Below are 14194 nucleotides of genomic sequence, written 5' to 3' on the forward strand. Positions count from 1 at the left end.
CTATGTAATGTATCAGCACAATTCATGGAGCAACCTACTTTTCCTCTTAGGCTTTCCCGGATTCCAGACTGGTCTCTGAAATAAAAGAAAAAGAAGAGGAAGTCAAAATGTTGGAGTGAAGTTGTATTTACATGTGCCTAGGATTGGGCCACTTCAATTCTTTCAGGGGTGATCTGGCCAACTCGCGCACCAGTGAGTATCACGGCAACAGCTTCCTGGCCCAAGCAATTGAGACAACTCTGTTGTGGCCAGTTCTGGTGTAGAAGGGGAAGGGAACTCCAGAGCAGGATCAATCACATCCATCCACCAGAGCCCCTAAGCCATAGCTCTGGCAAGTGAAAAAGGCAACAACAAGGCTTTCAAGTTTGCATGCGGCAGATTAGCATAGGGAAAGCAGACGATGGGGGTGGGAATAACCAAGCAGAGGCTAGGCACATCTCGCCTGTTCTTGAACAGGGTCCCTACTTCTCACTAGCAGTTCGAACAACAGCACTTTCTTGAAAGATGGTCTGCATTTCTAATTAAAATCTAATTGCTGTATTTCACTTGGCTGGCAGGGCTGATGTGAGCTGCAGCTGGGGGACATCTGGGAGGCAGTTACATTGGCTACCCATTCTCTAGAGCAGAGGAGAACTATGCAAATTCCTTATCATGCTTCATTCCAATTCTCTCTGGGGCACTTACGAAGTAGAAAGCAGTTGGTGGATATAAGCTGAGTAAGAGGACTCAGAATCCTCATTTTCCTGAGATGTTGAGGCCATACGCTCTGCAAGAGGAGATAGACCTTGGGATTAATAATCCTATCCGGGTTGCAACTACAATCCAAGCTAGTGGTGGTGGGGAAACAGTGAGGGAGGGGGCACATGGGGCAATGCCTCTCCCCCTTTGGCCCACTTTATGCACCCTGCACAGGGCTTTATGCGTGAACTGAAATAAACTTGAGACCTAGCCTCTCTAATTTCATAAATCAAGCCTGGGCAGGGCATATCCAATCTGCTTCCAGACCACAGACTTGCAGGTATAATTTGAACAGAGGAGGCCTCCAATGTGTCTAGCTCTGTGAGTTGCACTGCCAAATCCATGATGGGAAAGCTACATTCAGTGGAGACCTCCATTTCTCAGCTCAGACCTGGGTCAAGACATGGGCTGGCCACACCCTCCGCCAGGGCTTGACTTGTGAAATTAAAAATCCTGGAACTCAAGTCTGCTAGGAACCCATGTTCTCTCCCACTTCTTCTTCCCCACCTCCAATCCCATGGGAAGATAGTGGTAATGCGATGGTGACAAGGGAAGTCACCAGAGCATGTGGAGTACAGTGGTCAAGTCACCTCTGTCCAAAAGAAGCTGGGGCTAGCGAACCAGCTGGAGCATGAAAAAGGCGCTCTGAGCGACTGAGGTCACCTGAGCCCCTGCAGACAGTGCTGAAATACATTTCCCACTTCACAAGAATTCAAGCTGACCCTTTTTCCATTTAAAAGAAGGTTGGGGAGCAGAGAACAGGCTCAAATCAGTGGGTGTTTACACACACACACACACACACACACACACACACACTCTAGAATCATAGAATTGTAGAGTTGGAAGGGACCCCAAATGTCTTATAGTCTAACCCCCCACCAAGGATCATCTGATAGTTCAATCTCTTAAAATATCCATGACAGATGACCACCCAACCTCTGCTTAAAAACCTCCAAGGAAGGAGAGTCCACAACCACTGGCAGAGGAAGGGGGGTGCGGTCTGCCCCAAGTGTCATCCCTGAGGGGGAGTGACATTGCCACTCCGCCCTCCTGGGATGCTGACCCTGCCCCGCGGGCAGCTAGCCCCGCCCCCAGGTGCCATTCCGGGTGCCGGAGCAACTAGCTCTGCCTCTGTCCACAACCTCCCAAGGGAGACAGTTCCACTGTCGAACAGCATATGTCAAACACACACACACACACACACACACACACACACCCCCCCATAAAGTATGAGATGCTTAGGATACTAAATGGCCACTTCCGGAAGCCTGGAAGGCAACCAACCTGCCTCTCTCGCCATGTGGGGCTTGTGTTCAGTATGCTCTGTACCTATTTTGCTCTTCTCCACTCTCCTCTTCTTGCTTGAGCTCCTCTCCTTGGGCTGACTTTCCTTCTCACTCTGGGCAAACTAAAGCAGACATTTAAAAGCAGAAGTATTTGTTAGCATCTGTTGAGAGTCTCCTGCGGCTTTGCCAGATGAATTTTAAGCCACCCCAAAGTTTGAGGAATCCCTTTATATCTTACTCTTTTCCTCCAGGGAGCCCAAAGCGGTGTACATGGTTCCCCTCCTCTAAATTTTTATTCTCACAACAACCCTATAAGGTAGACTAGGCTGGGAGGCAGTGACTGGATCCCTAGGTAACAACACCCTGTGGGCTTTGTGGCTGGCTGAGGGATTTGAACCCTGGTCTCTCCCAAGTCCTAGTCCAGCACTCAAACCACTATGCCTCACTGGCTCTGAAAAATAAGCTGTGGGCCCTTTAAGGATTGTAGATGGCCTCCCAGGTGGGGCGGAGCCACTGGAAAGAAAGGTCTTGCCAGCCTCCTTGAACCTTCAGGTGTCTTTGGTCCTTGGCTGAGACAACATCTCCCATCGGTCAGCCAGCAGATGATCTGTTCCACTCTCCCCCACACAAGCCCTAGCGACTCCCAACCTATTTTGAGCCTGATGCTACTTCCTCTGGGCAGCTTTTAACTTTTTGTCGTGGAGCATTTCAACCATGTACCATTAAGGTTGCTCGCTTCTTCTGCTTCCCTTTGCCAGAGCCCTCGTTAACAGTATGATGGGGGGTGGCTGAAGAGATGTTGGCTTTGTTGGAAGGCTTCGAGGATGATCGATTGGACACTCCTAGAACGAAAGGGGGAGGCATAACTGGCATTTGAGGCACAGAGATCTGGAAAACCTTGACCTTGGCTCTTTGCCCACCCAGGTGCTCCATTGGCACTCTGCCACTGATGCTGCAATTCTAGGGTTGCTTACCAAGATCAATATCTCCCTGTGCCCAAGATCCAGTTTTCATATTCACTGTAAAGACCTGCTCAGCAATGGTCCTCTTCAATGTTAATTAAAAGATTCCTGTTTGCAGAGCTTAATGGTTTTGTTGCTTTCTGTTCAGCACAGCTGGAAGACCAGTAGTGAGTTTAGCCTATGAATTGTCCCTTATCAGCCTCTGCTTGAGCCCTTCAGCATCCTGCTCTTCTCCTTCTGACCTCTCCTTGGTGTCCCACCACCAATCCCTGGGGTCTGAGCTTTCCTCCCCTGGAGCTTCCCTGGCTACTCCTCTTTGTCTAGCCAGTCCCTGACAGTTGCAGTGATTTAAAAGCAGACAGTGCTGTTGTTGCACTCAGGTATTGCTGGAGGGCTTCCCACTTTAGCATCCAGCTGACCACTGTGAGAGCAGGATGCTGGGCTAGATGGGACATTGGCCTGAACCAGCAGGTTCTCCTTACATTCTGCATGTGCATAAGGTGTGTGCCTCACATAAAGCTGTGTGGCAGTGATGGGCTAACTCTGTCCCCTGTTTCTGCTCCAGTGCCAGTCTGTGGCTAAGAGCTTGGCAGTCTAGAACAGGGAGACTTCCACGCTCAGGGAAGCTCCCTGGTTGTTTAAACACCTGGAAAACAGAAACTTTTGCAAGCACACAGAATCTAATCCACAACTTTCCTCCCTGCCCTGTATATTTCAGGTCAAGCTTTGATCCTGCCACTCTGCCAAGCCATTAAACGTACCGTCGACGGGGACCTTGCCACTGCCGCCGCTGCCTCCATGCTTGCTGCTGCTGCCGCCACTGGAATCGTAGCCACCGGTCACTTTCCCACTATGCCTGTACAACCGGCCTGAGCCAAAGCCAGACTTGTTGCTGCAACATCCGCCGGAACCACAGCAGGACCCCTTGCTTCCGCAACCGGCCGATCCGCAGCAGGAGCCCTTGCTTCCGCAACCGCCTGATCCGCAACAGGACCCCTTGCTTCCGCAACCGCGTGAACCGCAACAGGACCCCTTGCTTCCGCAACCGCCTGATCCGCAACAGGACCCCTTGCTTCCGCAACCGCCTGATCCACAACAGGACCCCTTGCTTCCGCAACCAGCCGATCCACAACAGGACCCCTTGCTTCCGCAACCGGCCGATCCACAGCCTGACACGCCACCCTCGTTGCTGATGACTCCGCCAGAGGCAGAGGGTGTGATTTTCTCGTTCATGCTTTCTGCGACACTGGAGGCAATCTCTGTCGGCGGGTTGGTGTTACTGGTCAGCGACGCGAGGTCTTTGCCGGAGCTGAAGGAAACTTTGCTGCTGCCGCCGCCTGGACCAGAGATGGCCTCGCCCACTGCACAGGACAAAAGGTGACATCTAAGATGGGTGAGTTTTAATGTTGGAAGCTGCCCTGGGACGGTAGGGTGAAGGGCAGGCAATAAATAAAATGACAGCTCGAGATTTTGGTGACTTGTTTTTAAGTACTGAACCTGAAAATGTAAACAAACTGCACAAACCAAGCTTTTGGTGTCATCGGCCCCGTCCTGTGGAACTCTCTGCCACTAGAGATCCAGCAGGCAGCTTCTGTGCCAACCTTTTAAATGTTTCGTGGCTGAGTGGGGATTTGAACCATGGTCACACCCAGGTCTTAGTCCTGTAGGATAATCAGCCTCATATAACCAACATGCTTATGTCTAATTAATGCATGAAGGGGTTAATGTCATACAGTAAGCTGTCCTGTCAGGTTTAGCTAGATCACTCCCCATCACGTTGGGAGGAAGGTAATCAAGCCTATTGTTGTACTCCAGTCAACCAGAGAATCTCAGCATGTGAAGTGGATTTGATCTGGTTGCTCCTGCTTAACCACATGGCTCTAACAAGCCTTTCTTGTGTTCGTATACCCATAATTTAGGAACTTTCACTACTGTGTAACTAAGCCAAATTTTATTGCCTCTGGTTTTTTACTGCTATGTGAAAAAACACATGAATCTGACATTTGGAGAATTTGTAAGTAAACAATTTTTAACATACCAAATGTATGGTCTTTTACTATGCTGGGGGAAGAGAGGGCTGTTTTGGAACTCAGAAGGGCATATTTTAAAGGCATAACAGCCTATATTTCCATGTTTTAGCTTGCAGCATGTTTCGTGATTTTAAATTTCTGCTGGGCTTCTCGCACCAGAGTACTCACCCCAAACATGGATCTTAGCATCCAGGAATTCTCCTTTTATATAGCTATAATTTGCTTGCCAGCCAACAAGTCCAATACACTAAGCCATCACACCACACTGGCTTTTGCCCAATGGGCACCAGGCAAGGCTTTTGGGGGTACTCAGAGATGCTGTGCTGGCAACACCTGAATCAATCAGTTCAAAATATCCCAGTTCTTTAAGCCCTTGTCCCTGGCCCCCAAAATAAAACCAAATTCTCCCAGTGTTTCAGCAAAAGACACTGAAATCCCCACAGTCCATACCCTGCACCCTCATCCACCTTGCGGAATGAGACCAGGAAGTGCCTCTCACCTGGCTCCAATTCAAGAATCTCCTTCTGTAGGTCTCTCTCGCTAACAGCACCTTCATGCTGCAAAGAAAAAGCAGTACAAAAGGCAGGCATTTTAACAGACTCATTTGGGTTGGAACTAGGCTGCAATAGACCCCAAAACTCCCTCTGGGAACACAGAAAGAGCCATCCTGGATGAGTCTCAAGAACCCTCCAGCCCAGCACAGTTTTTCCCTGGGAGGGGCCCTGCTGAATGGCCTGATGGAACAACTCATGCATTGCATGCAAAAGAGGACCAGTTCAACCCCCAATAGCATCTCCAGGTAGCACTGGGAAGGAGAGCATATTTTCCCCACTATTTATTTAACAAGATTTATATACCACATATTAATATATATAGGCAGTTTGTAGGTCCTCAGTGACTGGTAATTTGGATTTATTATGGAGGCAGAACAAAACCTGCATGGCATTATTTTAGCCAATCCTCTTTCCTAAGCCCTTTAAACTAGTGACCATCACTGCATGCACTGTAAATGTTTGTTGACTGTTTCCAACATATAGGGCCCTCATACAGCCAGGCCAGCTGCCCTCTTCCTGGGTCGGTGGCCTTCAGAGCACAACTCGGCCACTGGATTCTGACACCAGGTCTACTCACCTCCAGGGATGTGGCAGACTTGCTTGCGGCTTCCTCTGCATTGGGCAAGGCTAAGAGGGTTGTCATGGACTGCTTAGTCCCATTCTTCCCTTTGGCAGCGGACAATTGGCTCCCCAGCCTGGTCGCACTGGTGCTTCCTCCCGGAACTGGGATAGGTCAGAGAAGGAGAAGAGGCGGGTGTGAACAGCCTTGCAAGATGGGCAGCGGGCAGGGGGCTTTGGACAAGTGTGAAGCACACCATTTGTCTTTCTCTGGGGGGCCCCTAGCCTTGACTCCGCTCCCAGTTCCTTTTCCCGCACCCCCCAAAAAAGCAGAATGTACCTTTTCGAAGCTCTGGTCCTTTCTTGTCCAGGAGGCTGGTGGACTTCCTCTCAATTGTTGAGGTCTTACTGGCCTCCTCGGTGCTTGTCTTGGGCAAGGAGGAGTCTTTAATCATAACCATAATCATAATCATAGTCAGCCTCTAAAATAGCTGAGATGTCTACGGTGGAGCAGAAAAGCCCCCAAATGCGGCGTTTAGCCTCTGCATTTGACATGCAGGAAATGTCATGGAAAGTGTTTTTTTTTTCTTTAAAAATGTTTAGGTGTACTCTCATTTTCCTACTCATATTGAAATACTGCCCCTCAATGAGGACAAACAGATTTACAAAATGTTTAGGGGTATATGTACCCCCAAGGAAAAAAAGCACTGGGTTTCATATTTCAATGGAACTCTCTCAGCAGTTTATCAATCCAAACAAAGGCACACAGTTTAAATTCTACATGTTAATTTTTCTTGTTGAAAATCTCACCGTTTCACCTTTTTTGCAAACTGCTTTGAGGAAGTTGTTGTTTTTTACAATCAAGTGGTGTATAAATTTTATGAAATAAATAGTAAGGCAAGAAAAGAAAAACAAAAAGGAAACTTATACAGTGTATCATGTAAAACAGGCAGAAACCAGCAACAGGGAACGGCTGCAAAAGTTCTTAAAAGCAGCGCAAGAAATCTACTACAGTGGATTCTTTGCAGCTAGGAAAGGGAGGAAGGAAACAAACCGGAATGGATAAAGAGAGGACATAGCTTAACCTACGCATAAGCCTTGAGTGAGAAAATCAGGATCAGGGCTCAAAAAATGGTTTGTCCAGGGGAGCCTTCAGGAGACTTGAAAGCATCCCAGGAGGAAGAGGAAGTAGGGGAGAGAGAGAGAGAGAGAGAGAGAGAGAGAGAGAGAGAGAGAGAGAAGCAGGAGGTCATTCCATGAAAGCCGTTCCTGGCCATGTACCTTGTTTTTTAGCTGGGGGTCCCCGATCTCCGACATCCATCGTGTGGACCATCTTGTCGGAAGGGAGCAAGAAGCCTTCTCTCTGGAAGCGTTCCTGCAGTTTCCTCAAGTGGTGAGCCATCTTCTTCTCAAGCATGTTCTGTTTCTGCAGGGTGCAAAAAGGGCAGAGCCCCGTCACTGTTTCGGGATTCATTCCAGGGTCCTTTGCAACCTCTCATCATGCTGGATCCAAGGGGAGATGCTGGGGGGGCCCCCAAACTGGCAAAGGCACTGCCTCTTTCATTTTGCACCATAGACACTCAGAAGCAGCATGAGAGAATTCTTAGTTTGCATGCCTCACCTCTTTTCAGGCTGGGGGTGGGGGGTCCACTAAGCATGCCTAGCTGGAACACACACACACACACAAAAACCCAACAGCAAGTACTGGGTGTAATTCATGGACCAAGTTATTTGGCAACTGCCCAATGATGATCAGCTGGATAGCTCAGTTGGTTAGAGTATGGTGCCAATAACTCCAAGGTTGCAGGTTCAATCCCCTGCTGCTGTATTGCAGGGGGTTGGACTAGAGACGATCTAATAATTCTATGATTTGCCAGATTTTGCCCCTATGAACTGGGCATCGGTACCTTCTGTCTGTTTTCTATGATGAATTTCTAATTTCTCCAGTCTAAACAGAGCAATTTTGCTATACCAAAGGGGAGCAAGTGAAAGGAAGCCAGTAATTAAATCATTCCCTACGTAATGAACAGGGACTGACCAATTGAAGGACACTTAAGAGACAACTCTGTACTCCATGCTTGATAGGAAGTACAAGGAATAAAAAAAAATTCCGACGAAAGAAGAATGGATACAAAAACTTATGGCAAAACTTACTGGAAGAATAATAAATCAGGATAACAAACTTTTTATGAAGGAATGGAAATGGTATATTGAATATTTACAAAAAGATTGCAAACAGATAAAAACATTGGTAGGACTATTGTAATAACCTGCAGTTTTTTAAATATAGATATATGAAAATAGATGAATAAAAGAATGATTTAATATAACTTATAACATGCAGGGAATGGTGATATAAAATTTAACAAATCACAGAAAAAGGAGGAAGGAAGTCGATATTTGAAATGTCTGAATTATTGTTAAATTGCTACTGAAATGTATATAAATGAAAATCATATTGTTTTTGAAAAAAGGAATAAACTTTTAACTAACATTGCAGGGGGGCCTTTGCTAAAGGTCGCTGTTGGGTAAACATTAGGGAAGGGTCTTGGCTAGGAGGATGGGAACTTCTGGATAATATAGACTACGTAGATGGAATGCTGGGCAGAATCTCCTTTCAGCTGATTGTGGCACCCTACCATGACCGCTCAGATGTCAGCCAAGACCCACACAGCTGCCAGCCGCCTTCCCTGCCCCTCTTCCACTTACCCTTTTCAGCTTGTCTTCCTTGCTCTTCCTCCTCTGCTCTTCAATCCTTGCTTCCCGTTTAACGTCGTCACCAATTTTCATCAGGAGCAGCATTTCCTTCTTCCTCCATTCCTGGGAAACAAAGACTCATCAGCCGTTGGTCACCTGTTTCTGTGCTGTCCCTGTTTTCAGCTGGGTGTAAAACAGCAAAGGGGACCCAACTCCCAGCAGCCCCAGTGGTGAATGAGGATGGGTACCACCTCCTGTTCCAGCTTCCCTTTGTGGTTACCTCTTCCATTTTCTTCCGTAGGAGGAGCTGCTTGCGTTTTTCCAAGCCTTGCTTCTTTTTGTCGTCCTGAGCCAAGGCGAGTTGTCGGTTCTCTTCTGCCAACTGCTCCAGTTTTTCCAGCTCCTGGTTAATCAACTCTAAATATCTTTTTGAAGAAAAAAGGCAAAGGATTGATTAGAATGGCTTGGCTGGTCCTCACCCCATTTCCTCTTTGCTCAAGTTTCTCAGCTAACCTGGGGACTTCAGGTAGGCCCTGGAGGTCTGGCAACTTGATGTAAAGCTGAAAGCTCATTCCCCCCCTCCCCGCATGCCCTCTGGTGGCCCCAAACCAATTTGTGGAAGGGTAAGAGATAGATTACTTGTAGGTTTGAGCCCCACTTTGAGCTAAAGATTCCTGCATCACAGGAGGTTAGTCTAGATGACTCTTGTGGTCCCTTCCAACTCTTATGAACTGCAGTTCATTGTTTTGGCCCATTTCTCCTGCTTTTAATTCCTGTTTTTTCTTGCTCTTTATGCAGAAGAGGATTGCAAGAGAGGCTTCAAAGGAGCACCAGGCCCAAGCGGGGCAGGCTGGTTTTGTGGTGTCATTCAGCAAACAGCACAAAGGTCCGCTTTAGACCTCGTGTGCAAAAATGCCCTCAAGACTCCTCCCCCTACCCATCTGCTTCGGGCACCTGTTCCTCATCACGGTCTCCTGCTCCTGTATTGTGGGCCTCTCCTCTTTCAGCATCCAGTCCCGATATTTTGACGTGTCGGCAGCCTCCGGAAGATGCTGAGTGTCTTGGAGCTTGGTGATCTGCTTCTCAAGCATTTTCTGGAATTCAGAGGATTAGAGGGATGTGGGCATCAGGGCTTTTGCTTGGGACATTGCTGCCAGCAAGTCGTCACTTGGGGTTGGGTGAGCAGAGGAACGCATCAGACCAATTTAGTGGGGCAGGAGAGCTTAAAACAATGCCAATATTTTTCACATCTGGCACCCAATAGGCCCCTTGGGTTTCTGATAGTAGTACATGGGGTAAGGTAAAGGTAAAGGGACCCCTGACCATTAGGTCCAGTCGTGACCGACTCTGGGGTTGCAGCGCTCATCTCGCTTTATTGGCCGAGGGAGCCGGTGTACAGCTTCCGTGTCATGTGGCCAGCATGCCTAAGCTGCTTCTGGTGAACCAGAGCAGCACATGGAAATGCTGTTTACCTTCCCGCCGGAGCGGTACCTATTTATCTACTTGCACTTTGACGTGCTTTCGAACTGCTAGGTTGGCAGGAGCAGGGACTGAGCAACGGGAGCTCACCCCGTCGCGGGGATTTGAACCACCGAACTTCTGATTGGAAAGCCCTAGGCTCTGTTGCTTAACCCACAGCGCCACCCGCATCCCTTTAGTACATGGGGTAGATGGATCCGAAAAGCCCGGGACACAAATTTTCACTGCCATCCAGCAGCTACAGTGGCTCATTTACCAGAGGTATTGTATTTGGTGTTAACTCTGGAAGCGTATACTCAACTCTGACCTAACAAAGCACAATATACATCAGGAGCCCAAGATGGTCACGTGGCTCTCCCGTCCACATTTTATCCTCACAACAACCCTGTGAGGTAGGTTAGGAAGGAAGTCATGCCTCTTATCAAGTTTGCAATATGCTATTTGTTTGTAGCAGCTGAGCAGAGGCTGAAGGAGATCTTAAAAAATGGTCCCATGACTTACCTGTTCTCTGATGTAGTGTTTTTCAAACTCCAGCTTGAGGGAGGTCAGGTACTGCCTGTATTCGTTGAATTCCTTCAGGGTGCACACCACCTAGGAGGCAAAAAGGAGTCAGGCATCCATGGGAAAGGTTCTTTAAAAAAAAATTATTTGGTTTTTCAGATTAAAGTTTTACAATCACATATCCAACATACAACATAAAAACAAGATTCCAAGGAATCTCTTGGACCTCCTCCCCTTTGTGGGTCCTTTTGTTAATTATTTCCTCCTGCATCTTTCATGATAATCCAGATCTTTTACATCTCCATTATGTCCAAAATTCACCATTAAACTATGTTATTCCAATCCTACTAACGATGTTAGCTGTTTAAGATGGTTTTTAAGATAAATTATAAATTTCCCCTATTCCTTATTAAAACTTTGGTCTTCCTGATTTCTGACTCTTCTGGTCATTTTAGCCATTTCTGCATAATCTATCAACTTAATCTGCTATTCTTCTCTGGTAGAGACTTTATCTTCTTTCCATCTCTGAGCCACCATGGGACATAGCTGTCAACTTTTCCCTTTTCTTGCAAGGAATCCTATTCGGAATAAGGAAATTTCCCTTTACAAAAGGAAAACATTGACAGCTATGCCATGGGAAAAGGTTCAAGAGCCCTCTGTGCATTTCCATGCTCCCCTGCAACAGTGCCGACATCCTAAGGCCCTGTCTGAAGTCTGTTTACTCAGAAGCTACAGCTCTTCCCCTAAGATTCTAGTCTTCATGGCTCTGGAGAGAAGACAGATATAAATATAAACACAGGAAGCTGCCGATCAATCCACCTAGCTCTGTATGGCCCACACTGGCTGGCAGCAGCTCTGGGGTTACAAGCCCAGAGTCTCTCATAGCCCTACCTGGATATGCTACAGCCCTACTCCTTTAAGATGTTTATTTTTTTTCTATAGGATTTGCAGCTTTTAATATAACTTCTAGGCTGTTTTGAGGTGACATCAATGGTGTTGTTTGTTGATCGCCTTGTAAAAAAATGTTTCTGGCATGGTGTGTTTTTTTTAATGGCTGTCATTTTGCAGTCCTGATTATCTCGCTAGAAAAGCACAGGGATGTAGCGGCATCAATGTCTGAAGCAGCTCAACTTGCCTTGTTCTTGTCGGTGATGTGGCCTGCCTTTTTGAGCCTCCGCAGGTTGTCTTTCCGCTTGTAGTAGGCACGCAGGTGTGGGTCGTGGAGGCTCTTATAGCTGGGTGCCATGAGTTTGCAGTATGGGTCGTTCAGGTCAAAAGTGGCAGATGGCTGGTAAAGCTGGGGATTATTATTATTATTATTATTATTATTATTATTATTATTCCTATACCACCATTCATCCAAAGATCTCAGGTTCACGGCATAAAAACACAAGATAAAAACACACAAAATGCACGCTAAAAACAAGAACAAAACAAAACAATAGCCCCTCCTGTGCAGACATACAGCAATACGTCAAAAAGGGTCAGGGAACGAGACAGGACATTCCATTCAAGTATCAGGAAGAACTTTCTGACAGCAAGGTCTGTTTGACAGTGGAATGGACTCCCTCAGGAGGTTGTGGACTCTCCTTCCTTGGAAGCTTTTAAGCAGAGGGGGGATGGCCATCTGTCAGGGATGCTTTAGTGGAGATTCCAGCATTGCAGTGGGTTGAACTAGATGGCCCTTGGGGTCCCTTCCGACTCTACAATTCTATGATTCTAACAAAGGATTTCTCAGACTCCGAGGCAGCCTTCTTCCTCAAGCTGTTGGGTCTCCAGATGCTTGTGGACTACAACTCCCACCAGCCGCAGCTGCCATGGACATCAGGAGTTGTATTCCAAGAGCAACTGGAGGGCGACTGCTTGGGGAACCTTACTTTAAAGTGGGGGGTCAACACAGTTCTAGGTGCATTGCTGGTTCCACAGAACTAACTGCAATGCCTATTTGGAATGCTTTATTGTCTAGGACTGGAGCATGGCCTTTTCAGCAGCGGCTCCCCTTTTGTGGAACACTTTCCCCAGGGAACTTCACCTGAAGCCATCATTAAACATCTTTAGGTACTGGGCCATTCCCTGCCCCCTCTGTCAGGCTTTGGGATTTAAATTATCTGTGGTCTCGTCCGGGGGGGTGGGGAGTGGGATGTTTTAGTCCCGCCTTTTTAAAATGTGGCTGTGTGCGTGCATAGATGTCCTCTGTTCACCTTTTCACCCAAATTGGTCCTGTAGAACATAGTGTTTGAGCCTGGCAGGAAAGGGATTTTGGTAAAGAGTGGCATGTCCAGGATCTGGTTGGGTCCCACGGCTGGCATCTGCTTCCCAGGCCCCACCTGGAAGAGTCAAAACATCCACGTGTCAGCAGGGAGAGGAGACCAGTTGCTGCAGTTGCCCATTCACTTCAGGGTTTCTTTAGAAAGATCTCTTGAGGATGCAACAAAAAACCCACGCCTCGCCAGTGTGTGCTTGGTACTGCCAATTGCTTCACACAACTGCAGCTCCAGAAGCACACCACAAAGTTCCAGTAACTTATTTTCAAGCACATGTTTTCAAGCTACATAGCTACTCTGCTGCTTGCCCAGTGTATTGGGCATGGGATAGGCCAAACAGCTTTGTGCTCAGAGTGTCAGTGGCCTAGGCTGGCCCTTAGCCTGGCATCCTTCAGACATTTTGGACTCTGATTCCCATCAGCCCCAGGCGTCAGGTTGGGGGATTCTGGGTGGGTTAGTGGGACACAGAGCAAACCTCCCCCAGAAGCAGATTGATCTTCGGTCCCAGAATGTGGACCTGTCCATTGCCTAGCCTAGGAACACGAGTCAGAGATTTCCCCTCCCCGGCTTGCATTTCTCTCTGGTTCCCCCTCTCTGACTCCAGCTCCAAAAAGAGGGTGGTTCAGCACTCACGTCTACAACGTCTTCGTCCGGTTCCATAGCTTCAAGCGCCGTCCTGGCGCTCTCGGTCAGGTAATGTCCCATAGCTGCCTTCAGCAGCCCTCGGTTGGGGTACGTCATCTTGAGGTTCAGTCTGGGTTGTTGCCCTCAGAGGACATGGCCTCCAACTGCCACCTCCACATAGCCCTTCTAGAACTCTCCGAGACATTGTTAGCAACAGGGGAGTTCCACCAGCAGTTCTCTGTGGAGCTCTCAAGATCTTTGATGTTCCGTTCCGAGGGGGGAAATCAGGCGATGGAATCCACCGTTGCTGTCCAGATTCTTAATGACTCCAAAGCTCACTCACCTCTGCACCACAGAGGATGCTAGCAGGCTTGCTTTGCTAAACATGGGGATTATTATTATTATTATGCAAATATATTTGTTTCATTTTATAGTGTATACCAGAACAGAGAGAACAGATTAAAAAGTTGAGAAACAAAACTATAAAACAGGCACGCAGAA

The 14194-nt window shown here is 47.7% G+C and overlaps 1 protein-coding gene across 2 annotated transcripts in view; it reads right to left on the bottom strand.

The window, feature by feature from the left end:
- Positions 1 to 13879, bottom strand: part of FSIP2 (fibrous sheath interacting protein 2) — a 40001-nt gene extending 26122 nt beyond the window's left edge. Inside the window, exons 1-16 of one of the 2 annotated variants that reach the window (XM_080983829.1) lie at positions 13703 to 13879; positions 13007 to 13132; positions 11941 to 12102; positions 10806 to 10895; positions 9780 to 9919; positions 9106 to 9250; positions 8838 to 8948; positions 7410 to 7554; positions 6469 to 6573; positions 6148 to 6293; positions 5516 to 5573; positions 3748 to 4347; positions 2745 to 2866; positions 2068 to 2146; positions 685 to 766; positions 39 to 75 (exon numbers count right to left, since the gene is read on the bottom strand). In XM_080983829.1, coding sequence (XP_080839955.1) covers positions 39 to 75; positions 685 to 766; positions 2068 to 2146; positions 2745 to 2866; positions 3748 to 4347; positions 5516 to 5573; positions 6148 to 6293; positions 6469 to 6573; positions 7410 to 7554; positions 8838 to 8948; positions 9106 to 9250; positions 9780 to 9919; positions 10806 to 10895; positions 11941 to 12102; positions 13007 to 13132; positions 13703 to 13810 — 2256 coding nt within the window. In that variant the 5' untranslated portion in view covers positions 13811 to 13879. Of the gene's footprint in view, positions 1 to 38; positions 76 to 684; positions 767 to 2022; positions 2147 to 2744; positions 2867 to 3747; positions 4348 to 5515; positions 5574 to 6147; positions 6294 to 6468; positions 6574 to 7409; positions 7555 to 8837; positions 8949 to 9105; positions 9251 to 9779; positions 9920 to 10805; positions 10896 to 11940; positions 12103 to 13006; positions 13133 to 13702 lie in introns of both variants that reach the window. The other variant, XM_080983828.1, reaches the window with a different exon arrangement.
- Positions 13880 to 14194: the final 315 nt, after the last annotated feature.

Source organism: Podarcis pityusensis (assembly GCF_964106645.2).
Source record: "Podarcis pityusensis genome assembly, chromosome: 15".
In the NCBI taxonomy this organism is placed as follows: Eukaryota; Metazoa; Chordata; class Lepidosauria; order Squamata; family Lacertidae; genus Podarcis; species Podarcis pityusensis.